At 56.2% G+C, this 16,744-nt stretch overlaps 1 protein-coding gene across 1 annotated transcript in view; it reads left to right on the top strand.

Moving 5' to 3' along the window:
- The window catches only part of PARP9 (poly(ADP-ribose) polymerase family member 9), a 54,095-nt gene that overhangs the window by 21,823 nt on the left and 15,528 nt on the right, over positions 1-16,744 (top strand). The window contains exons 3-6 of the mRNA XM_069732570.1: positions 974-1,189; positions 8,518-8,590; positions 11,163-11,675; positions 15,329-15,453. Of these exons, the coding sequence (XP_069588671.1) occupies positions 974-1,189; positions 8,518-8,590; positions 11,163-11,675; positions 15,329-15,453 (927 nt within the window). The remainder of the gene's footprint in view (positions 1-973; positions 1,190-8,517; positions 8,591-11,162; positions 11,676-15,328; positions 15,454-16,744) is intronic.

The following is a 16,744-nucleotide window of genomic DNA, read 5'->3' as shown; positions in this document are numbered from 1 at the left end:
TGAGATCCTGTCTGCAGTCACCACTAGGGGGAGCTCCCTGTATACAGAGATGCATGATAAGATCCTGTCTGCAGTCACCACTAGGGGGAGCTCCCTGTATACAGAGATACATGATAAGATCCTGTCTACAGTCACCACTAAGAGGAGCTCCCTGTATACAGAGATACATGATAAGATCCTGTCTGCAGCCACCACTAGGGGGAGCTCCCTGTATACAGATACATGATAAGATCCTGTCTGCAGTCACCACTAAGAGGAGCTCCCTGTATACAGAGATACATGATAAGATCCTGTCTGCAGCCACCACTAGGGGGAGCTCCCTGTATACAGAGATACATGATAAGATCCTGTCTGTAGCCACCACTAGGGGGAGCTCCCTGTATGCAGAGATACATGATAAGGTCCTGTCTGCAGTCACCACTAGGGGGAGCTCCCTGTATACAGAGATACATGATAATATCCTGTCTGCAGCCACCACTAGGGGGAGCTCCCTGTATATAGAGATACATGGTAAGATCCTGTCTGCAGTCACCACTAGGGGGAGCTCCCTGTATACAGAGATACATGATAAGGTCCTGTCTGCAGTCACCACTAGGGGGAGCTCCCTGTATACAGAGATACATAAGATCCTGTCTGCAGTCACCACTAGGGGGAGCTCCCTGTATACAGAGATACATAAGATCCTGTCTGCAGCCACCACTAGGGGGAGCTCACTGTATACAGAGATACATAAGATCCTGTCTGCAGCCACCACTAGGGGGAGCTCTCTGTATTCATATATAGGCACATACAGTGTCCTCCATGCTTGTAATGTTCATCTCGGTGATTGATTATAGATTGGGGTACTTAGATGTCACTTGTTTCTGAGGGGTCCATTGCTGGAGCTGCTCCTTTCTCTTGGGGTAATATTGGGGGCTACCTTTGCCTCCTCTATGATGTCGGTGTGTACTCACATAGCATTCATGTGTTGCAGAGTCTACGAGAAGTCACCAGGGAATGTCTGGTTACTGCACACAGTAACGCGTCTCCGTCCATCGCTTTCCCGGCTTTGGGCTCTGGAAATATTGGCTTGGAGAAGCAGAAGGTGGCAGACATCATGATGCAGACGGTTCTCGACTTCGCCAGAGTGAACCAGAGGCGGATGGACGTGACCTTCATCATCCACCCCAACGACTGGGACACAATGCAGGTTTATATCGGGGTTGCGGCAGGATTCGGAATGATGTGTGTGACATGAGGAGGGACACACGGGGTTAACACATGTATAGGGGCGGTGTTGGGTCCGTTTCCTTAATAGGTTATTAGGGAGCAGACATTTAGGGTAGTGCACATTTATCAGCCCACGATGGCGGACATCATGGATATCTATTCGATCAGTGCGACCCCCAAACCCTTTCGTTTTACATCGGCCCCCAACCGAGAACAAGGATAGGTGACTCCTTGACCATAAGATGGCAGCCGCACGGAGATGAACCCGCGTCTCTAGTCCCTGGCGCTGTCCTGTCGTCTGACACGTGCGGTAATAGACTGTTGGATCAATAGTCACCGTTGCAGGAGGTGGCGGATCTAGAGAGGACTTGTCACTTGCTCTAAAATATTGCATTAAATCCCTTTTAGATACCCCTGAGCTCCCCGGATTCTGCCGCTCTTTTCTGTTTTGCGCTGCTTTGATCCATTGCAGAGATATTCACATTTGATGCATTTCGGGGCAGTAGGAGAAATCTCTGCTTGCAGCCAACTGAGAGTTTCTTCAGAGTCTTCTCTGGAGGTGTTGATCAGTCTCGATCTCTGGGCTCCTGTGATTGGCTGCGTCTTAGGGGGATATCCCTACAATGGAGCGATGCAGGGATTTCTGTAAGGCGATTGACTGGTCCGCTATGAGAGCAATCGCAGATCTCCCCCTAAGAGACACCGTATATATATATATATATATATATATATATATATATGTATATTACACCGGCACAAGACTCCACAAGCCACACCACACGGCTCACTGGTGAAAGCGAATATCTCCCAATATCGGTGACCGTGGTGCCATCGTTCGGCCGGCGTCACACTGGCGTTTTAAACGGCTGAGTGCAATGCGATAAAAAATCGCATTTTCTGCATAAAAAATCGCATTGCACTCGGACCAATGTTAAGCTCTGGGGCAGCAGCGGACTTTCCTCAGCATGCTGCGATTGTCTCGGACCGAGGAAAACTCTCGGCTCACTATGGGTGCGAGTGAGACAGATATCATCCGAGCGCTGTGCGCTATAAGCGGACCCCAGCAATGGAGGAGATGGAGACATTCATTTCTCCGCCTCCTCCGCAGCCGCTCCGATCCTCCCTGTGCGAGAGAATCAGAGCACAGATGCATGACTGCGAGCAGGAGCCGAGGGTCATTAGCATATCACAGCTGATGATCTTGCATCGGACGCAATACGCCAGTGTGACGCCGGCCTAATACTAAGACTCACAGTACAACATCCGACCTCATAGGAAACTAATAATAATAATCTTTATTTTTATATAGCGCTAACATATTCCGCAGCGCTTTACAGTTTGCACACATTATCATCGCTGTCCCCCGATGGGGCTCACAATCTAAATTCCCTATCAGTATGTCTTTGGAATGTGGGAGGAAACCGGAGAACCTGGAGGAAACCCACGCAAACACGGGGAGAACATACAAACTCCTTGCAGATGTTGTCCTTGGTGGGATTTGAACCCAGGACCCCACCGCTGCAATGCTAACCACTGAGCCACCGTGCTGCTCAACTAATCGAGATTACAAGTAGAAACCGAACATGTATACGGAGGTCGTCTGAGCTGCTCTGTATATATGAGAGTGTAGTGAGCGTGCTCTGTATATATGAGAGTGTAGTGAGCGTGCTCTGTATACAGGAGAGTGCAGTGAGCGTGCTCTGTATATAGGAGAGTGTAGTGAGCGTGCTCTGTATATAGGAGAGTGTAGTGACCGTGCTCTGTATATAGGAGAGTGCAGTGAGCGTGCTCTGTATATATGAGAGTGCAGTGAGCGTGCTCTGTATATAGGAGAGTGTAGTGAGCGTGCTCTGTATATATGAGAGTGTAGTGAGCGTGCTCTGTATATAGGAGAGTGTAGTGAGCGTGCTCTGTATATAGGAGAGTGTAGTGAGCGTGCTCTGTATATAGGAGAGTGCAGTGAGCGTGCTCTGTATATATGAGAGTGCAGTGAGCGTGCTCTGTATATATGAGAGTGCAGTGAGCGTGCTCTGTATATATGAGAGTGTAGTGAGCGTGCTCTGTATATAGGAGTGTAGTGTGCGTGCTCTGTATATAGGAGAGTGTAGTGAGCGTGCTCTGTATATATGAGAGTGTAGTGAGCGTGCTCTGTATATAGGAGTGTAGTGAGCGTGCTCTGTATATATGAGAGTGCAGTGAGCGTGCTCTGTATATATGAGAGTGTAGTGAGCGTGCTCTGTATATAGGAGTGTAGTGTGCGTGCTCTGTATATAGGAGAGTGCAGTGAGCGTGCTCTGTATATATGAGAGTGTAGTGAGCGTGCTCTGTATATAGGAGTGTAGTGAGCGTGCTCTGTATATAGGAGAGTGTAGTGAGCGTGCTCTGTATATATGAGAGTGTAGTGAGCGTGCTCTGTATATAGGAGAGTGCAGTGAGCGTGCTCTGTATATATGAGAGTGTAGTGAGCATGCTCTGTATATAGGAGAGTGCAGTGAGCGTGCTCTGTATATATGAGAGTGTAGTGAGCGTGCTCTGTATATAGGAGTATAGTGACCGTGCTCTGTATATAGGAGAGTGTAGTGACCGTGCTCTGTATATAGGAGTGTAGTGTGCGTGCTCTGTATATAGGAGAGTGTAGTGAGCGTGCTCTGTATATGGGAGAGTGTAGTGAGCGTGCTCTGTATATGGGAGAGTGTAGTGAGCGTGCTCTGTATATAGGAGAGTGTAGTGAGCGTGCTCTGTATATAGGAGAGTGCAGTGAGCGTGCTCTGTATATATGAGAGTGCAGTGAGCGTGCTCTGTATATATGAGAGTGCAGTGAGCGTGCTCTGTATATATGAGAGTGTAGTGAGCGTGCTCTGTATATAGGAGTGTAGTGTGCGTGCTCTGTATATAGGAGAGTGTAGTGAGCGTGCTCTGTATATATGAGAGTGTAGTGAGCGTGCTCTGTATATAGGAGTGTAGTGAGCGTGCTCTGTATATATGAGAGTGCAGTGAGCGTGCTCTGTATATATGAGAGTGTAGTGAGCGTGCTCTGTATATAGGAGTGTAGTGTGCGTGCTCTGTATATAGGAGAGTGCAGTGAGCGTGCTCTGTATATATGAGAGTGTAGTGAGCGTGCTCTGTATATAGGAGTGTAGTGAGCGTGCTCTGTATATAGGAGAGTGTAGTGAGCGTGCTCTGTATATATGAGAGTGTAGTGAGCGTGCTCTGTATATAGGAGAGTGCAGTGAGCGTGCTCTGTATATATGAGAGTGTAGTGAGCGTGCTCTGTATATAGGAGAGTGCAGTGAGCGTGCTCTGTATATATGAGAGTGTAGTGAGCGTGCTCTGTATATAGGAGTATAGTGACCGTGCTCTGTATATAGGAGAGTGTAGTGACCGTGCTCTGTATATAGGAGTATAGTGACCGTGCTCTGTATATAGGAGAGTGTAGTGACCGTGCTCTGTATATAGGAGTGTAGTGTGCGTGCTCTGTATATAGGAGAGTGTAGTGAGCGTGCTCTGTATATGGGAGAGTGTAGTGAGCGTGCTCTGTATATGGGAGAGTGTAGTGAGCGTGCTCTGTATATAGGAGAGTGTAGTGAGCGTGCTCTGTATATAGGAGAGTGTAGAGAGCGTGCTCTGTATATGGGAGAGTGTAGTGAGCGTGCTCTGTATATGGGAGAGTGTAGTGAGCGTGCTCTGTATATGGGAGAGTGTAGTGAGCGTGCTCTGTATATGGGAGAGTGTAGTGAGCGTGCTCTGTATATGGGAGAGTGTAGTGAGCGTGCTCTGTATATGGGAGAGTGTAGTGAGCGTGCTCTGTATATGGGAGAGTGTAGTGAGCGTGCTCTGTATATGGGAGAGTGTAGTGAGCGTGCTCTGTATATGGGACAGTGTGGTGGGGGGTGTCTTGTGTGTGTGTGTGTGGTGGGGGCCGTCCTGTGTGTGGAGGGGGCCGTCCTGTGTGTGGTGGGGGCCGTCCTGTGTGTGGTGGGGGCCGTCCTGTGTGTGTGGTGGGGGCCGTCCTGTGTGTGTGGTGGGGGCCGTCCTGTGTGTGTGGTGGGGGCCGTCCTGTGTGTGGTGGGGGCCGTCCTGTGTGTGTGGTGGGGGCCGTCCTGTGTGTGGTGGGGGCCGTCCTGTGTGTGGAGGGGGCCGTCCTGTGTGTGGTGGGGGCCGTCCTGTGTGTGTGTGGTGGGGGCCGTCCTGTGTGTGTGTGGTGGGGGCCGTCCTGTGTGTGTGGTGGGGGCCGTCCTGTGTGTGTGGTGGGGGCCGTCCTGTGTGGTGGGGGCCGTCCTGTGTGTGTGGTGGGGGCCGTCCTGTGTGTGTGGTGGGGGCCGTCCTGTGTGGTGGGGGCCGTCCTGTGTGTGTGGTGGGGGCCGTCCTGTGTGTGTGGTGGGGGCCGTCCTGTGTGTGTGGTGGGGGCCGTCCTGTGTGGTGGGGGCCGTCCTGTGTGTGTGGTGGGGGCCGTCCTGTGTGTGGTGGGGGCCGTCCTGTGTGTGTGTGTGTGGTGGGGGCCATCCTGTGTGTGGTGGGGGCCGTCCTGTGTGTGGTGGGGGCCGTCCTGTGTGTGGTGGGGGCCGTCCTGTGTGTGGAGGGGGCCGTCCTGTGTGTGTGGTGGGGGCCGTCCTGTGTGTGTGGTGGGGGCCGTCCTGTGTGTGTGGTGGGGGCCGTCCTGTGTGTGGTGGGGGCCGTCCTGTGTGTGGTGGGGGCCGTCCTGTGTGTGTGGTGGGGGCCGTCCTGTGTGTGTGTGGTGGGGGCCGTCCTGTGTGTGTGTGGTGGGGGCCGTCCTGTGTGTGTGGTGGGGGCCGTCCTGTGTGTGTGTGGTGGGGGCCGTCCTGTGTGTGTGTGGTGGGGGCCGTCCTGTGTGTGTGTGGTGGGGGCCGTCCTGTGTGTGTGTGGTGGGGGCCGTCCTGTGTGTGTGTGGTGGGGGCCGTCCTGTGTGTGTGTGGTGGGGGCCGTCCTGTGTGTGTGTGGTGGGGGCCGTCCTGTGTGTGTGTGTGGTGGGGGCCGTCCTGTGTGTGTGTGGTGGGGGCCGTCCTGTGTGTGTGTGGTGGGGGCCGTCCTGTGTGTGTGTGTGGTGGGGGCCGTCCTGTGTGTGTGTGGTGGGGGCCGTCCTGTGTGTGTGTGGTGGGGGCCGTCCTGTGTGTGTGTGGTGGGGGCCGTCCTGTGTGTGTGTGGTGGGGGCCGTCCTGTGTGTGTGTGGTGGGGGCCGTCCTGTGTGTGTGTGTGGTGGGGGCCGTCCTGTGTGTGTGTGGTGGGGGCCGTCCTGTGTGTGTGGTGGGGGCCGTCCTGTGTGTGTGTGGTGGGGGCCGTCCTGTGTGTGTGGTGGGGGCCGTCCTGTGTGTGTGTGGTGGGGGCCGTCCTGTGTGTGTGTGGTGGGGGCCGTCCTGTGTGTGTGTGGTGGGGGCCGTCCTGTGTGGTGGGGGCCGTCCTGTGTGTGTGGTGGGGGCCGTCCTGTGTGGTGGGGGCCGTCCTGTGTGTGTGGTGGGGGCCGTCCTGTGTGTGGTGGGGGCCGTCCTGTGTGTGTGTGTGTGGTGGGGGCCATCCTGTGTGTGGTGGGGGCCGTCCTGTGTGTGGTGGGGGCCGTCCTGTGTGTGGTGGGGGCCGTCCTGTGTGTGGAGGGGGCCGTCCTGTGTGTGTGGTGGGGGCCGTCCTGTGTGTGTGGTGGGGGCCGTCCTGTGTGTGTGGTGGGGGCCGTCCTGTGTGTGGTGGGGGCCGTCCTGTGTGTGGTGGGGGCCGTCCTGTGTGTGTGGTGGGGGCCGTCCTGTGTGTGTGTGGTGGGGGCCGTCCTGTGTGTGTGTGGTGGGGGCCGTCCTGTGTGTGTGGTGGGGGCCGTCCTGTGTGTGTGTGGTGGGGGCCGTCCTGTGTGTGTGTGGTGGGGGCCGTCCTGTGTGTGTGTGGTGGGGGCCGTCCTGTGTGTGTGTGGTGGGGGCCGTCCTGTGTGTGTGTGGTGGGGGCCGTCCTGTGTGTGTGTGGTGGGGGCCGTCCTGTGTGTGTGTGGTGGGGGCCGTCCTGTGTGTGTGTGTGGTGGGGGCCGTCCTGTGTGTGTGTGGTGGGGGCCGTCCTGTGTGTGTGTGGTGGGGGCCGTCCTGTGTGTGTGTGTGGTGGGGGCCGTCCTGTGTGTGTGTGGTGGGGGCCGTCCTGTGTGTGTGTGGTGGGGGCCGTCCTGTGTGTGTGTGGTGGGGGCCGTCCTGTGTGTGTGTGGTGGGGGCCGTCCTGTGTGTGTGTGGTGGGGGCCGTCCTGTGTGTGTGTGTGGTGGGGGCCGTCCTGTGTGTGTGTGGTGGGGGCCGTCCTGTGTGTGTGGTGGGGGCCGTCCTGTGTGTGTGTGGTGGGGGCCGTCCTGTGTGTGTGGTGGGGGCCGTCCTGTGTGTGTGTGGTGGGGGCCGTCCTGTGTGTGTGTGGTGGGGGCCGTCCTGTGTGTGTGGTGGGGGCCGTCCTGTGTGTGTGTGGTGGGGGCCGTCCTGTGTGTGTGGTGGGGGCCGTCCTGTGTGTGTGTGGTGGGGGCCGTCCTGTGTGTGTGTGGTGGGGGCCGTCCTGTGTGTGTGTGGTGGGGGCCGTCCTGTGTGTGTGTGTGGTGGGGGCCGTCCTGTGTGTGTGGTGGGGGCCGTCCTGTGTGTGTGTGGTGGGGGCCGTCCTGTGTGTGGTGGGGGCCGTCCTGTGTGTGTGTGGTGGGGGCCGTCCTGTGTGTGTGGTGGGGGCCGTCCTGTGTGTGTGTGGTGGGGGCCGTCCTGTGTGTGTGTGGTGGGGGCCGTCCTGTGTGTGTGTGTGGTGGGGGCCGTCCTGTGTGTGTGGTGGGGGCCGTCCTGTGTGTGTGTGGTGGGGGCCGTCCTGTGTGTGTGTGGTGGGGGCCGTCCTGTGTGTGTGTGTGGTGGGGGCCGTCCTGTGTGTGTGGTGGGGGCCGTCCTGTGTGTGTGTGGTGGGGGCCGTCCTGTGTGTGTGTGGTGGGGGCCGTCCTGTGTGTGTGTGGTGGGGGCCGTCCTGTGTGTGTGTGGTGGGGGCCGTCCTGTGTGTGTGTGGTGGGGGCCGTCCTGTGTGGGGCAGGTGAGGTATTTCCCAGCATCCATCATGTATCGGGACCACACATTATCTGCCCCCAGGAAGCTCCCCTTGTAGATCCCAGATCCGGAGATCTCAGGATCAGCCTCCTATTGGCTGCTGTTATGTGCGGACCCCACACAAGGTCGAGGAATCTGATCACAGACCCAGCAGCTGTCACCTGTGATGCTTCAGAGCAGCGCTCACAGGGCCACGATAATAACAGATTGTCGTGTCTTTTGTGGAGATCAATCATCATCTTCATCTTCTTGTTTTCTCCTTAAAAGGCTTTTGAGGACAAATTCAGAACATCCGGTAAAATGATTGATAAGAATGTGGACTTTACCCAGAGACCGAGAGGTGAGAGTGTTACTGAGTGCAGCAACAGAGTAACTGCCCCAAAGTCGGACATAGGGGGCACTGGGGCATCTAGAGTAGTAATCTACTACCTGTATACAGGATAAGATCCTGTCTGCAGTCACCACTAGGGGGAGCTCCCTGTATACAGAGATACATGATAAGATCCTGTCTGCAGCCACCACTAGGGGGAGCTCCCTGTATACAGAGATACATGATAAGATTCTGTCTGCAGTCACCACTAGGGGGAGCTCCCTGTATACAGAGATACATGATAAGATCCTGTCTGCAGTCACCACTAGGGGGAGCTCCCTGTATACAGAGATACATGATAAGATCCTGTCTGCAGTCACCACTAGGGGGAGCTCCCTGTATACAGAGACACATGATAAGATCCTGTCTGCAGTCACCACTAGGGGGAGCTCCCTGTGTACAGAGATACATGATAAGATCCTGTCTGCAGCCACCACTAGGGGGAGCTCCCTGTATACAGAGATACATGATAAGATCCTGTCTGCAGCCACCACTAGGGGGAGCTCCCTGTATACAGAGACACATGATAAGATCCTGTCTGCAGCCACCACTAGGGGGAGCTCCCTGTATACAGAGATACATGATAAGATCCTGTCTGCAGTCACGACTAGGGGGAGCTCCCTGTATACAGAGACACATGATAAGATCCTGTCTGCAGCCACCACTAGGGGGAGCTCCCTGTATACAGAGATACATGATAAGATCCTGTCTGCAGCCACCACTAGGGGGAGCTCCCTGTATACAGAGATACATGATAAGATCCTGTCTGCAGCCACCACTAGGGAGAGCTCCCTGTGTACAGAGATACATGATAAGATCCTGTCTGCAGCCACCACTAGGGGGAGCTCCCTGTATACAGAGATACATGATAAGATCCTGTCTGCAGCCACCACTAGGGGGAGCTCCCTGTATACAGAGATTTGTGATATCCAGCGGGACATAGGATTCACCATTCACAATAAGTGAGCTCCTTTTTGTTTCTTTATGACCCCCTCTTGCCCGCGGGGTCTGTGCTGTCCGGTTACGTGACCCCCTCTCTCCCTCGGGGTCAGTGTTGTCCAGTAATGTGACCACCTTCTTGCCATCGGGGTCAGTGCTGTTAGGATACATGCCCTCTCTCGCTCTTGGGGTCAGTGCTCTCCGGTTACGTGACCCCCTCTCACCTTCGGGCTCTGTGCTGTCCGGATACATCCCCTCTCACCCTCGGGGTCTGTCCTCTCCGGTTACGTGACCCCCCTCTTGCCCTTGGGGTCTGTCCTCTCCGGTTACGTGACTGGGGTCTGTCCTCTTCTGTTACGTGACCCCCTCTTGCCCTTGGGGTCTTCCTCTCCGGTTACGGGACCCCCTCTCGCCCTCGGGCTCTGTGCTGTCCAGATACATGCCTCTCTCACTCTTGGGGTCTGTGCTCTCCGGTTACGTGACCCTTTCGCGCCCTCGGGGTCTATGCTGTCAGGTTACGTGACCCTCTTTCGCCCTCAGGGTCTGTCCTCTCTGGTAACGTGACCCCCTCTCGCCCTCGGGCTCTGTGCTGTCCGGATACATGCCCTATCTCACTCTTGGGGTCTGTGCTCTCCGGTTACGTGACCCTCTCTCGCCTTCGGGGTCTGTCCTCTCTGGTTACGTGACCCCCTCTCGCCCTCGGGGTCAGTCCTCTCCGGTTACGTGACCCCCTCTCGCCGTCGGGCTCTATGCTGTCCGGTCACATGCCCTCTCTCACTCTTGGGGTCTGTGCTCTCCGGTTACGTGACCCTCTCTCGCCCTCGGGCTCTGTGCTGTCCGGTTACGTGTCCCTCTCTCGCCGTCGGGCTCTGTGCTGTCCGGTTACGTGACCCCCTCTCGCCCTCGGGCTCTGTGCTGTCCAGTTACGTGACCCCCTCTCGCCCTCGGGCTCTGTGCTGTCCGGTCACATGCCCTCTCTCGCCCTCGGGGTCAGTGATCTCCGGTTACGTGACCCTCTCTCACTCTTGGGGTCTGTGCTCTCCGGTTACGTGACCCCCTCTCGCCCTCGGGCTCTGTGCTGTCCAGTTACGTGACCCCCTCTCGCCGTCGGGCTCTGTGCTGTCCGGTCACATGCCCTCTCTCGCCCTCGGGGTCAGTGATCTCCGGTTACGTGACCCTCTCTCACTCTTGGGGTCTGTGATCTCCGGTTACGTGACCCCCTCTCGCCCTCGGGGTCAGTGCTCTCCGGTTACGTGACCCCCTCTTGCCCTCGGGCTCTGTGCTGTCCGGTCACATGCCCTCTCTCGCTCTTGGGATCTGTGCTCCGGTTACGTGACCCCCTCTCGCCCTCGGGGTCAGTGCTCTCCAGTTACGTGACCCCCTCTTGCCCTCGGGGTCAGTGCTCTCCGGTTACGTGCCCCTCGCCCTCGGGGTCAGTGCTCTCCGGTTACGTGACCCCCTCTCGCCGTCGGGCTCTGTGCTGTCCGGTCACATGCCCTCTCTCGCTCTTGGGGTCTGTGCTCCGGTTACGTGACCCCCTCTTGCCCCCGGGGTCAGTGCTGTTCGGGTTCGTGACCCCTGTCTCCTTCTTTTTGTTTTGCAGGGCCGGAGTCGCCGGTTGATGAGATGTGTGTGAGATTGGCCAGGGGGTGCGCAGAGGACGTGAGGGCGGCCGCGGCCTGGCTCGGGGGTCTCCTCTCGGACCCTCCTCTGCTCATACACAATAACCATTTGCTGCTCTGTGGAAATGAAGAATTGGACGTTTTTGCTTCCTGTCCTCAGAGTGTGGACATAGAGGAAGAGGTGAAGGCCGGGGAGGCCACGCTGAGGATCCACGGTCCGCGCCCGGACAGGGTGGTGGTGGCCGTACAGGCAGAGCGCCTCCTGCTGGATGTCCAGGAGAAGATGGCGGAGTCGCTGGAGGACGAGCTGCTGGCGGCCGCCGTCATCTGGTTCTATAATGATCAGCCGTATTCTGCAAAAGCCAACAGGGAGGTGGAGGAAGCCTTCATGTCCCAACGGGACGTCACCCTGAGTGTGCCGCCTGGCCACGTGATCCACGGGAAGAGCAGCACCGCACGGGGGAGCGACCAGACATTCACCCTCCAGAGGCGAAGTGAGTGACTAATGTGTGCAGTGTAATATGTAACGGGGGTCCAGAGTCCTGACGGGAAGGCCGTGTTCACATGTCCAGTAGTGATCCGGTGCAAGGATCCAGCAGCTATCGGGGGGCTGTGCAGACACCTAACTGATCGCTGCTGGATCCCTCCCAACTGATCACTAGACATGTGAACGTAGCCTACGATTGGCCCATTACTGACCGCAACAGCCATTGTAGATTGTGCTCCACCGCCATACACCGCAGGGTGCTGAAAATTATACCGCACCCTGCGGGGAGCATCTGATAGCGGCGCACTGCAGGGAGCATCTGATAGCGGCGCGCTGCAGGGAGCATCTGATAGCAGCGTGCTGCGGGGAACACCTGCTAATAACGGCGTGCTATGGGGAGCATCTGATAGCGGCAAGCTGCGGGGAACACCTGCTAATAACGGCGTGCTGTGGGGAGCATCTGATAGCGGCAAGCTGCGGGGAACACCTGCTAATAACGGCGTGCTATGGGGAGCATCTGATAGCAGCGTGCTGCGGGGAACACCTGCTGATAGTGGCGTGCTATGGGGAGCATCTGATAGCGGCGCGCTGCGGGGAACACCTGCTGATAGCGGCGTGCTATGGGGAGCATCTGATAGCGGCGTGCTATGGGGAGCATCTGATAGTGGCGTGCTATGGGGAGCATCTGATAGCGGCGTGCTATGGGGAGCATCTGATAGTGGCGTGCTATGGGGAGCATCTGATAGCGGCGTGCTATGGGGAGCATCTGATAGTGGCGTGCTATGGGGAGCATCTGATAGTGGCGTGCTATGGGGAGCATCTGATAGCGGCGTGCTGCGGGGAACACCTGCTGATAGTGGCGTGCTATGGGGAGCATCTGATAGCGGCGCGCTGCGGGGAACACCTGCTGATAGCGGCGTGCTATGGGGAGCATCTGATAGCGGCGTGCTATGGGGAGCATCTGATAGCGGCGTGCTATGGGGAGCATCTGATAGTGGCGTGCTATGGGGAGCATCTGATAGTGGCGTGCTATGGGGAGCATCTGATAGTGGCGTGCTATGGGGAGCATCTGATAGCGGCGTGCTGCGGGGAACACCTGCTGATAGTGGCGTGCTATGGGGAGCATCTGATAGCGGCGTGCTGCGGGGAACACCTGCTGATAGCGGCGTGCTATGGGGAGCATCTGATAGTGGCGTGCTATGGGGAGCATCTGATAGCGGCGTGCTATGGGGAGCATCTGATAGCGGCGTGCTATGGGGAGCATCTGATAGTGGCGTGCTATGGGGAGCATCTGATAGCGGCGTGCTGCGGGGAACACCTGCTGATAGTGGCGTGCTATGGGGAGCATCTGATAGCGGCGCGCTGTGGGGAACACCTGATGATAGCGGCGTGCTATGGGGAGCATCTGATAGCAGCGCGCTGCGGGGAACACCTGCTGATAGTGGCGTGCTATGGGGAGCATCTGATAGCGGCGCGCTGCAGGGAACACCTGCTGATAGCGGCGTGCTATGGGGAGCATCTGATAGTGGCGTGCTATGGGGAGCATCTGATAGTGGCGTGCTATGGGGAGCATCTGATAGTGGCGTGCTATGGGGAGCATCTGATAGTGGCGTGCTATGGGGAGCATCTGATAGTGGCGTGCTATGGGGAGCATCTGATAGTGGCGTGCTATGGGGAGCATCTGATAGTGGCGTGCTATGGGGAGCATCTGATAGCGGCGTGCTATGGGGAGCATCTGATAGCGGCGTGCTGCGGGGAACACCTGCTGATAGTGGCGTGCTATGGGGAGCATCTGATAGCGGCGTGCTATGGGGAGCATCTGATAGTGGCGTGCTATGGGGAGCATCTGATAGTGGCGTGCTATGGGGAGCATCTGATAGTGGCGTGCTATGGGGAGCATCTGATAGTGGCGTGCTATGGGGAGCATCTGATAGTGGCGTGCTATGGGGAGCATCTGATAGTGGCGTGCTATGGGGAGCATCTGATAGTGGCGTGCTATGGGGAGCATCTGATAGTGGCGTGCTATGGGGAGCATCTGATAGTGGCGTGCTATGGGGAGCATCTGATAGTGGCGTGCTATGGGGAGCATCTGATAGTGGCGTGCTATGGGGAGCATCTGATAGCGGCGTGCTATGGGGAGCATCTGATAGCGGCGTGCTGCGGGGAACACCTGCTGATAGTGGCGTGCTATGGGGAGCATCTGATAGCGGCGCGCTGCGGGGAACACCTGATGATAGCGGCGTGCTATGGGGAGCATCTGATAGCAGCGCGCTGCGGGGAACACCTGCTGATAGTGGCGTGCTATGGGGAGCATCTGATAGCGGCGCGCTGCAGGGAACACCTGCTGATAGCGGCGTGCTATGGGGAGCATCTGATAGTGGCGTGCTATGGGGAGCATCTGATAGTGGCGTGCTATGGGGAGCATCTGATAGTGGCGTGCTATGGGGAGCATCTGATAGCGGCGTGCTATGGGGAGCATCTGATAGCGGCGTGCTATGGGGAGCATCTGATAGTGGCGTGCTATGGGGAGCATCTGATAGCGGCGCGCTGCGGGGAACACCTGATGATAGCGGCGTGCTATGGGGAGCATCTGATAGCGGCTCGCTGCGGGGAACACCTGCTGATAGTGGCGTGCTATGGGGAGCATCTGATAGCGGCGCGCTGCGGGGAACACCTGATGATAGCGGCGTGCTATGGGGAGCATCTGATAGCAGCGCGCTGCGGGGAACACCTGCTGATAGTGGCGTGCTATGGGGAGCATCTGATAGCGGCGTGCTATGGGGAGCATCTGATAGCGGCTCGCTGCGGGGAACACCTGCTGATAGCGGCGTGCTATGGGGAGCATCTGATAGCGGCGCGCTGCGGGGAACACCTGCTGATAGCGGCGTGCTATGGGGAGCATCTGATAGCAGCGCGCTGCGGGGAACACCTGCTGATAGTGGCGTGCTATGGGGAGCATCTGATAGCGGCGCGCTGCAGGGAACACCTGCTGATAGTGGCGTGCTATGGGGAGCATCTGATAGCGGCGTGCTATGGGGAGCATCTGATAGCGGCTCGCTGCGGGGAACACCTGCTGATAGTGGCGTGCTATGGGGAGCATCTGATAGCGGCTCGCTGCGGGGAACACCTGCTGATAGTGGCGTGCTATGGGGAGCATCTGATAGCGGCTCGCTGCGGGGAACACCTGCTGATAGTGGCGTGCTATGGGGAGCATCTGATAGCGGCTCGCTGCGGGGAACACCTGCTGATAGTGGCGTGCTATGGGGAGCATCTGATAGCGGTGCGCTGCAGGGAACACCTGCTGATAGTGGCGTGCTATGGGGAACACCTGCTGATAGTGGCGTGCTATGGGGAGCATCTGATAGTGGCGCGCTGCGGGGAACACCTGATGATGGTGGTGTGCTGCAGAGAACACCTGATAGCGGCGAGCTGCAGGGAACATCTGTTGGCGGCGTGCTGCGAGGAACATCTGTTGATGCGCTATGGGAAACGTGATGGTGGCATACTGTGGGGAACATCTGATGGCGGCGCGCTGCAGGGAACATCTGCTGATGGCGGCGCACTAAGGGGAACGTCTGCTGATGGCAGGGAACACCTGATGGCGGCGCTCTCTGGGGAACACCTGCTGTCAGTCATATTTCCAGTGTCTGCTTCCTCCAGGTTTACTGCAGACTCCTCGGACCCCTGAGCGGCGACGGTCACAGATCACGGAGATCGATCCACAGAGTTCGGAGTTCAGAAAGTGGAGTAGGGAGTTTGAAAAAACGTCTCTGGTGCTTGTGAAGGTAACGCCACGATTTGTGCTGCGGGGGGCGCATTATTCTGGTGGTCTGGTCCTGAGAGATGGAGCACAGTGCAGGATGATGGGAGTGGTGGTGCAGTAGAGGTTCAGGTGGAGGCTGCACTTGTCGCGGATATGCGCTAGTGAGAAGCGTTCGATGCCGCTGAATTCTAATTGAATTAATAAAGTTTTTAATACAATTGCAGACATGTTGTAGGTTTTGAGCTCTGAGACGCCGGCCCCCTGCCTCGTCTTTCTGGTGCCCCCGCTGTGCCTCGGCCAGCCCCCTTCTTACATATGTGCCCTGTTCTGGGACCATTAAGGCTGTGGCTTTTCCTAATTTAGCGGATTTCTAGTCTTGTCGCCCCCGGTCATTGCCAGGTTCCGGCGATGACTGACATCACCTGACTACATGGCCCTCACAAAACTCCACCCCCAGAAGTGAACCCGATGGAATCTTCTGCAAATCCGGGGAGAAGGCACAAGACCCCACATACAGCGGCGTGTAAAAGTTTAGGCGCCCCTGGTCAGAATAATAATAATAATCTTTATTTTTATATAGCGCTAACATATTCCGCAGCGCTTTACAGTTTGCACACATTATCATCACTGTCCCCGTTGGGGCTCACAATCTAGAATCCCTATCAGTATGTCTTTGGAATGTGGGAGGAAACCGGAGAACCCGGAGGAAACCCACGCAAATACGGGGAGAACATACAAACTCTGTGCAGAAGTTGTCCTTGGTGGGGTTTGAACCCAGGACTCCAGCGCTGCTGTGCTAACCACTGAGCCACTGTGCTGCCCAGAATTACTGTTATTGTGAACAGTTGAAGATGAAATGATCTATAAGGGATAAAGTTACAGATGATACATTTCCTTTGTATTTTTCACTGTGTTCCAAATTATTATGCAAATTGGATTTAAGTGTCAAAGATTTAATTGCTCTGTTTTTCATATAAACTCGTGGATGTTATTGTGTCTCAGGGCTCAATAGATAACTGAAATCAATCTTAAACACGTGATAATTAGTTTTCCTGGTGATTCTAATTAAAGGAAAACTACTTAAAAATGATGTTCCACATTATTAAGCAGCCACAGGTTTCAAGCAATATGGGAACTAAAAAGGATCTTTCTGCTGCTGAAAAGCATCAAATAGTACAATGCCTTGGAAAGGTATGAAAGCATGAGATATTTCACGAAAACTTAAGAGTGGTCATCATACTGTGAAGAGATTTGTGGCTGAATCTGAGCACAGACAGAGTTCATGCAGATAAAGGCATAATGAGGAAGGTTTC

The sequence above is a fragment of the Ranitomeya imitator genome, chromosome 7, assembly GCF_032444005.1.
Source record: "Ranitomeya imitator isolate aRanImi1 chromosome 7, aRanImi1.pri, whole genome shotgun sequence".
Lineage (NCBI taxonomy): Eukaryota > Metazoa > Chordata > Amphibia > Anura > Dendrobatidae > Ranitomeya > Ranitomeya imitator.
This window is presented reverse-complemented; position numbering and strand designations above follow the sequence as displayed.